This window comes from Siphateles boraxobius, unplaced genomic scaffold, assembly GCF_051911475.1.
Source record: "Siphateles boraxobius isolate OS27281-9 unplaced genomic scaffold, OSU_SipBor_1 8, whole genome shotgun sequence".
Taxonomy (NCBI): domain Eukaryota; kingdom Metazoa; phylum Chordata; class Actinopteri; order Cypriniformes; family Leuciscidae; genus Siphateles; species Siphateles boraxobius.
Window position 1 is genome coordinate 4264074 of NW_027509208.1, and position 8504 is coordinate 4272577.

Consider the following 8504-nt stretch of genomic DNA (forward strand, 5'->3'; position numbering starts at 1 on the left):
TGCCCTAATATTGTGGATTACGCATACAGTGCTTTTTCTGTATTTAATTCTGAAACATCTCCATCTAGTGTTTAAAAGTGGCAACTGCAGTGCAGTAAATTGTATCTCTTGACAAAACTGCCAAAGTCTCTCGTTACCTTTGCAATCCACGTAATGCGTGACTATTTAAATACTTAGCAATTAATGTTTTAAAATAGACATATTCAGAATCTTGTGTTGAAAATGATTTATTTCTTACTCATACCTTGGAAAAATAAAAACACTTAAAAAAAGACTACTTGCATCTATATGATGGAAAATATGCATTTCAGCACTACAAATTAAATGTTCAAGCTCAAGTTATATCACATGGGGAACTGCCTCATTCTGGTGGTCTGGGTCTCTGTCTCAGCACTAGCCTATCAGGAGAAATCAAGTTAGATGATTTGAAGGTAACAGCCAAACTGAAACTTAACATCATGTAACACAATCAGTCACCTTGGAGGATGTATAAAGATGCAGTAATTGTCTGAGCTCAGTATTCTGTTTTTGTACATCCTGTGTTTCCACCAGGAGCTCAGCCCTTTCAGTCAGTGCAGTGCTGAGGATAAAAAACATCCTTATTATTACTAATACAGGTTTAAAGGGATAGTTCACCCAAAAATTTAAATTCTGTCAGTATTTACTCACCCTCATGTTGTTCCAACCCCGTAAAACCCCGTAAGACCTTCATTCATCTTCGGAACACGAATTAAGATATTTTTGATGAAATCTGAGAGCTGGATCACTCCTCCACTAGTCCATAGGCTTCTAAGGGATTGACACTTGCCAGCCCCGAAAAGTTATTTAAAACATCGTTAAAATAGTCCAAGTGACTACAGTGGCTCAATCTTAAGTTTACCAAGCGACGAGAATACTTTTTGTGCGCAAAAACAAACAAAAATAACGAATTTATTTCAACTATTCATTTCCTTCTCTTTGGGCCTCTAGTCAGTTAACTTAGTGTAATTGCATAGTGCTACGTCACACGTAGGCTCACTATTGGCCGACACTGGTCATGTGTGTGATGCGTGTGATGTACAACAACAGAAGCATACGCTATTACTCTAGTGAACTGACTCGAGGCCCACAGAGAAGGAAATGAATAGTTGAAATAAAGTTGTTATTTTTGTTTGTTTTTGCGCACAAAAAGTATTCTCGTCGTTTGATAAACTTAAGATTGAGCCACTGTAGTCACTTGGACTATTTTAACGATGTCTTTAATAACTTTTCGGGGATGCCAAGTTTCAATCCCTGAAGAAGCCTATGGACTAGTATGGAGGAGTGATCCAACTCTCAGATTTCATCAAAAATATCTGAATTCGTGTTCCGAAGATGAATGAAGGTCTTACGGGGTTGGAACAACATGAGGGTGAGTAAATACTGACAGAATTTTCATTTTTGGGTGAACTATCCCTTTAAATCAAATTCAAGGTTTTGATTTGGGCGCTGCTGTAATTATTGACTTTGAAATGCACACTTACTGGTACTTGTTGAGAGCTGTATCTAGAGCACTCCAGAGCTTGAGTTTGGACTCTGGCATGACATTGGCTATGCTTTCCCAGTATGCTTCATCCTCTGAGTCATCTCTCATTTCCAAACCCAAAACACTGCTCTTCTGCGAGGCCTGGACATCACTGGACACATAATAGCATACAGCAGATTTCAGGGAACATGTGTAAAGACAGAAACTTTTAGGTTTGATGCAAGTGCACTGACTATGGTCTGCAGTTTTGGGCGGTAAAATCTTTCAGAGCCACTAGTAGGTCATTAGGATGGATGAGGTCAGAGGGTTCTTCAACTGATTCTCCCTGCTCACTGGTTGTCTCCTCTTTCTAACAAAAAGACAAAAGAGAAGAGGAACATGTTTAGTTTTGTTTCCAGAATGGCACAGTGAGAGGTGATGGGATCCACTTTTACCTCCATCTGTTCCCTCTGCTCTCCGCCATGTTGTTTGTAATTCATAAAGAACTCAGCCATTTTATACGCATCCACCTCACTCTCAATCCCTATTGCCTGTGTGCATAAAAGACAGAAGAAATCAACTTAGACTGTTTTTTGTCTAATTGAGTGGTTCTCTACTTTTTTGACTACAAGGCCACCATTCGAAGGCCCTACTATCTAAACTGAAGTACCTCTGGTACTTCTGCTGCTCACAAATATAGTGTTATTTTGATTTTGCGATTTTTTTTGTGTGCATTTTCAATAAGATTGTTACTATAACTAAATTAAAATAATTTATTACAGGTATAATTGTACTTACCGAGAAAATGGCATCTAGCTTTATAAAGGACTGTTCATTCTTCTCCAGATGAGACAACAGCTTTAGAAGTTTACTCTCTACGAGAAACCCCTGAGAGGAAAAGAGAAAGGAAAAGATATCACAATAGTTTATAAATAAAAACACATACAATAAAAAGGTGATTTTTGAAATAGAGGATTTTGAAAATAAAAACATGTTTGTTGTAGTTTTAAAGGATAGATTATAATCACTTTAAACCAACTCCTTACTTATTTTTCTTAACTTTTTAGAGTTGAAAAGTTAAATCAACAATAATTTCTCTATTTTGGGCCTGTTCCTTATTACATATACCATGTAATTACAGAGAAAAGAAAAAACAAATTGCATATATAAATTATAAAGCAGAAGCATCAGAGTCAGAGAATATCATTAGTTATTCATGCGAGCACTGCTGTTTTTATATTTTATTTTTATTTTTTTATATTTATCTGACGCCTTTATCCAAAGCGACTTACAATTGCTATATATTTCAGAGGTAGCACACCTCTGGAGCAACTAGGGGTTAAGTGTCTTGCTCAGGGACACATTGGTGTCTCACAGTGGATTCGAACCCGTGTCTCTCACACCAAAGGCATATGTCTTATCCACGGCGCCATCACCGCCCCATCAATGTTTAGTTTTTAGCCATTGTTTAAGTCCTCTGTTAAAAGCTTTGCCATCGGTCTCTAGTTTTAAATCAGTAGGCAAAGCATTCCAGAGTTTTGGCCCCTTTACTGAGAAGGCAGACTGACCAAAGGAGGTCTTACACTTTGGGACTAAACAGTCACCTCTGATAGTGGCTCGTGTGTTCGCCCCCTGAGAGCTTTGGCGTCTACTGATTAATATAAAAAAACTGCGGTGAAACATGATTATTTAGACATTTGAAAACCAATTTAATATAATTAAAATCAATAAAACTGTTAAAACCAAGAAGCTTATGCTTTCTTAGAACATCACAATGATGCCATCTAATGGGTTTCCGGTCCATGATTTTTATTGCCTGTTTGTAGAGTGAGAGAATCGGTATTAATTTATTTGGAGAGATTTGTGACCATGATGTGAGGCAATATGATAGGTGTGAAAATATCATTGCATGAATATATAGTTTTGCAGTGTGACAGGACAAATCCCTTCTTATAAACCGGAAACAATTTATATTTGGTCTGACCTTCTTGCAGATGTACTTAACATGAATATCAAATTTTACATTTTCATCCAGAATAATCCCAAGGTACTTGACTTCATTGACTGCTTCTATTGCTTCATTTTTTATTTGTACCTCAAATATATCGCTAACCGGCCTATTTCGTATAGAGAAACACATGGAGACTGTTTTCTTAACATTTAGCGATAGATGAGATAACTCGAGCCAGTTAGAGATATTCTTTAATGCTGTTGTCAGGTGTTCACCTGCCAGACTGGGTGTTTTAGTGGAAACATAGACTACAGTGTCGTCTGCATACATCTGACAGTTTACTCCTGGACAGCATTTTGGTAGGTCATTTATATACATTGTGAACAGCAAAGGGGCAAGTACAGACCCTTGCGGTACTCCCATGTTGTTGGCTTGCAGAGGTGACTTCACCCCATTGACTCTGACACATTGCTGTCTCCCGCCCAAATAAGACCTAAACCACTGCAAAGCTTCTGAAGACATTTTAAATTGATTTAATTTATGTAGCAAGATACTATGATTAACAGTGTCAAAGGCCTTTTTTAGGTCCAGGAGGTCAACCTTTTTTAGGTTTCTACTTTGCATTTTTTTCCTTAAAAGGATATTCCCCCAAAAATGAAAATTAGCCCATGATTTACTCACCCTGAAGTCATGCTAGGACTATATGACATTCTTATTTCAGACGAATACAATCGGAGTTAACAAAAAAATGTCCTGGCTCTTCCAAGCTTTATAATGGGAGTGAATGGGTTTATATCTTTGGAAGTCCATCAAAGCGCATCCATCCCTGATCAAAGTGCTCCATGCGGAGCTTTATTAACCCAGAGGGGTTAATAAAGGCCTTCTGAAGTGAAGTGATGTGTTCTAGTTCATTTGGCGTAAGTGTAAGTCGACTTGCGTAGGCCGTCTGCCGGAAGCTAAAAGCTATTTTAGTCAATAAAGTTTTAAATATGGATATTGTTCTTACATGAACTTCAAAAGGCCTTTATTAACCCCCCTGGGCTGCGTGAAGCACTTTTATCATGAATGGATGTACTCTGATGGACTTCCAAAGACATACACCCATTCACTCCCATTATAAAGCTTGGAAGACGCATAATCTTTAATCAAAAATAACTTCCCCTCCCTCTTGCAACAACACGTCTTTTCTTATCTGATAACGTGTTAACGATCCAATCAATTCCCCATGGACAAAATGAAGTCCCACCCTGAATTCTTTCTTGTTCAGCTTTTCTTGTTTCACTCTGATATATATACAATAGGGAAGACAAGACTATCACAACTTGTGCTTCATGCCAACTTTGAGGCCATGGTAAGATCCTGTATTGTAGGATATGCAATATATATTTTAACACAGCCATTTTTCAAGATTTCAAGAAAGCCAAAAGTGCCTTAACTTAAAGAACCAGCCACAAACACACTCTCACCATTTCATCACATAGCAGCTCCAGAATTCTCTTCACTGTTCTCCTGTTAACTCCACCTCCAGTGTTCTCCAGGCCCTCAGATTCCTCCACTAAATGTCCTCTTGTTTCGTCTTGAAGGGTATCTGCAGCAGTCTGTGTGGCCGTCCTGATGGTCTGCTGTTTGATCGGGCCAGAGCGCTCCATGAAGGGGACCAGAGGAGACACCCAAGCCAGACCCAACCGCTGCTCGTGAATAATTCGGTCAGTCTCCAGTGCCCTGTGTGCCAGGGCCTTAACCTCATCTTCACATATTAACCATAACTTCTCAAAATGCTCGGCATCGAGCGCTGCAAAGTGCCTGTCCACATACACAAACACAAGGAATATGTCTACGGATTCTCTGAATGTGTTTCTAGATCATGATGTGAGTAAGTTTGCTCACCTTGCTTTCTTCTGAATGTCTTTGTACTGCTGTTTGATGCGGGCATAGTCATTGCTCAGTGATTGGTTTTCTGCTTTTGACTGCTTCTCCTGATTGCCGCATTTAGACTTTAGGTTGTTAAGAACATCCTGCATTCTGAAATTCAGATAAGTTCTAAATAGTCAAGAATACTACTCATCAGTATTCTTGATTCTTTTCCTGCAATAGGGTCAGATTACCATAATCACAGTTATTATGGATCTAATTTTTCATTCTATCAAAAAGTGTAAAGTGTTTTGAAGTAACCTATGATTTGGGTGGTATGTTTTATTCAAGTCAAAAAAAAATTTTTTTTGATTGAATCTACCTTACTACATTAGGAAAGTTTCACTTTTTACAATTTCACTTTACCTTTAAGTATTTGGTAATGGTTCTTGCTGAGCTCATTTTATTGCACAAGAATTTAAGGCATCAAAGTGAAACCTAAATGGGCAGATAATGGGATTTATCTTGGGTTTTGCTGTACTAAAAAAAAATATATGCATTTATTTGATGAAAAATACAGTGAAATCAGTTTGTTTATTGTGACATTTGATTACAATTTAAAATAACTATTTTATATTTTAAAATGTAATTTATTTCTGGGATAGCAAAGCCAAATTTTCAGCATCATTACTCCAGTCTTCAGTGTTACATGATCCTTCAGAAAACATTCTAATATGCTGATATGGTGCTCAAGAAACATTTCTTATTATTATCGATGTTGAAAATAGTTGTGCTGCCTAAACTATGATACTTTTTAGGATTCTTTGAAAAATAGAACAGCATTTATTTGGCATTAATGTTTTTTTGTTTTGTTTTTTGCAACGATGTAAAGGTCTTTGCTGTGACTTTACTGTCACTTTAAAAGAAGTATTTCAAAAAACAGAACAAAAAAATCTTTCTGACCCCAAACTTTTGATTGGTAGTGTACAAAGATTAACCTGTAAAACTTTCAATACCTAAGGATTTTCCTCTTCAAAAGGGATTTAAAAATGGTGTTCTCTTCCTCTCTTTTCTTTAACTCCTCAAATTTGAAATGACGTTTTTGTTCTTTCAAATGGCACTCGAACTCTGTCTCTTGTGCCTTCTCCCTTAAATTCTGCACACACACACAGATATACACAAAATCAGATTTTTATTTGCACCTATAGCATTACTGTATCTAGTATATAGTTACATCTAAACAGTATACTGTAACATTCTTATTGTCGTAGTTATTCTTGTAATTAAATCCATATCAAATTCACCTGTACTTCTGTATCCAATATGATTTTGTCTATTTTGTATTCTTCAGCTGTCTGAACCCTTAGTTTCTGCAGCAAGTCCTCATACTCCTCATGGAGACTTAAACCTTTCATCATGTTCCTCAGCTGCAGAGAAAGATGCATGTGTTGTTTAAAAGGTTTTAATCAAAGGTATTTACACTATATTGGTTTCAATCAATAAAATGTATCCCTGATTTTACTCCCTTGTGCATGTGTGTGTTACATATGTTACATGCTGTACCTCTTTCTCACTACGTTCCTTCATCTGATGCTCCCATTTCTTCCTGTGTTTGGTTAGCAACGTTCTCCTCTCCTCATCAAAAGAGTTCTTTAATGTTCACAGAAAAGAAATGGTATATGAATGAAAATAGTATGCATTCATATTTATTTCATTATGTATGTTGTAATTGCTCGTTCATTATTAAACCAAACATATCAGAAGAAAATTATGAAGGATGGAACAAAGATTTGTATCTGCAAAAATGGCCTCCAGCCTGCAGGGGGCAGTACTACACCTCAATCAGCTGCAGGTTCTCCCGGTATGACTTTTTTAGACTTGAGACCTGTTCTTCCATCCTCTCAGTCAGCAGGTCTATGTCATTAGCCTGTCTTTTCAGGTCCTTCACATAGCGATCATCACTTGCCTTCAGCTCCTACACAAAACACACACAAAAACACTCTCAATTACTCTTGATTTTGAGTCTATGTTTCTTGCACGTTGAAGTGTGTGTTCACCTGCTGTAGCTCACTGATCAGTTTATTCTTGTCCGCTATAATCTGCTCACAGAGTTGTTGCTGGTTTTTCAGAGCATCTCTCAGATCTAGCGGGGTCTGTTTCATTTTAGCATCCGTCCATTTGCGAGTGATCTCCTCAAATTTTTCCTGACTGGATTTGGCCTCTTTTTCCAAATTTTCTCTCCTTCACAGAATCAAATTATTTTTATTGTGAATACAAATTTCAGAGAGGTACAATTTCAAAGGATTATTGTCATATTGTTTGTTTCTCCCAGTGTAAAATCATTTTAGTGATATTGTCTATGGAGATAAATAACTGTTTTCTTGCATGTACCTCAGTCGACATGCCTCCTCATGTTCTTTTCTCCTGTCAGACTCTCTGGCGTCTGCAGCTACCTGAATGTTGGTCACCATCTCTAGACCATCACTTTTTAGTTTTGCCATGTGCTGCAAAAAAGAGGATAGGACAGTATCCTGAAGACCTGATCTACCTCTTACACTATGTGCACGTGCACAATATTCAGTAGCCTACTGCAGTATTTCAAATCCACAAAACTCTCTTGCGTGATATTTTTTAATTATCATCCCAGTGAGGCTAACGTTATAGGATTTTTGTGTGATAATGCCAATTATCGTAACAGAATATTGCAATACTATGATATACATTATTTTGTCCTTATGTTAAATAATATATTGACCCTTTCCCTTTGCTCCACTTCTTTCAGACTTTTCCGTGTTTCTTCTTTAATATCCTCATTTCCCTGGGAATCTTCACCAAGGTGTTGGCTGCAAAAAAAATACAATGCGTCACTAAAGGTGTATAATCTCCAGAATAAGTTACTTAAATGTCTGAGAAGAGATGTTTATAACTAACTATTGAAAATGGTTGAGCAAATGAATAATGAGATGAATGTCTACCGTGTTTTGGCCTCATTCCGTGCGGCTATGCGGATGCGACGAGCTTTTATTCTCTCCTCTTGGTTTGTAGACTCAACAGATGGCTCAGGTTCGCCTGCCTCATCCCCTGCAAAAGGTTCGGGTTGGTGCATGTTCAGCTGCTTTAATAACCACTAGTAAGGAAATTAAAACGTGAAGAGAGGGTGAAAGAGAGAAGACTGCGATGAATGGGCCAGTATTGTTTACAATAGCGTTGCTATGATAC

The 8504-nt window shown here is 37.5% G+C and overlaps 1 protein-coding gene across 2 annotated transcripts; it reads right to left on the reverse strand.

The window, feature by feature from the left end:
- Positions 1 to 211: 211 nt before the first annotated feature.
- drc1 (dynein regulatory complex subunit 1 homolog (Chlamydomonas)) lies at positions 212 to 8504 on the reverse strand. 2 transcript variants are annotated; one of them, XM_077220777.1, is made up of 16 exons: positions 8261 to 8504; positions 8041 to 8128; positions 7677 to 7789; positions 7343 to 7526; positions 7123 to 7260; positions 6849 to 6935; positions 6590 to 6712; positions 6302 to 6441; positions 5322 to 5456; positions 4901 to 5237; positions 2282 to 2371; positions 1939 to 2034; positions 1738 to 1853; positions 1503 to 1655; positions 478 to 580; positions 212 to 398 (listed from the first exon to the last, which is right to left on the reverse strand). In XM_077220777.1, exons 1-16 carry the CDS (start codon positions 8389 to 8391, stop codon positions 345 to 347), a joined length of 2088 nt encoding a protein of 695 aa, XP_077076892.1. In that variant the 5' UTR covers positions 8392 to 8504; the 3' UTR covers positions 212 to 344. The 2 variants fall into 2 exon arrangements, with proteins under 2 accessions (XP_077076892.1, XP_077076893.1); XM_077220778.1 differs by having other exon boundaries at positions 212 to 393; positions 8261 to 8496.

Bases quoted from the DNA above. Each gene is read 5' to 3' on its own strand.
- drc1 (XM_077220777.1), bottom strand. From the start codon at position 8,391: ATGCACCAACCCGAACCTTTTGCAGGGGATGAGGCAGGCGAACCTGAG. The intron at 7,261-7,342 runs GTGAACACACAC...TGTTTTGTGTAG, and splicing joins TGATCAGTGAGCTACAGCAG to GAGCTGAAGGCAAGTGATGA. The intron at 6,442-6,589 runs GTGAATTTGATA...GTGTGTGTGCAG, and splicing joins TATTGGATACAGAAGTACAG to AATTTAAGGGAGAAGGCACA.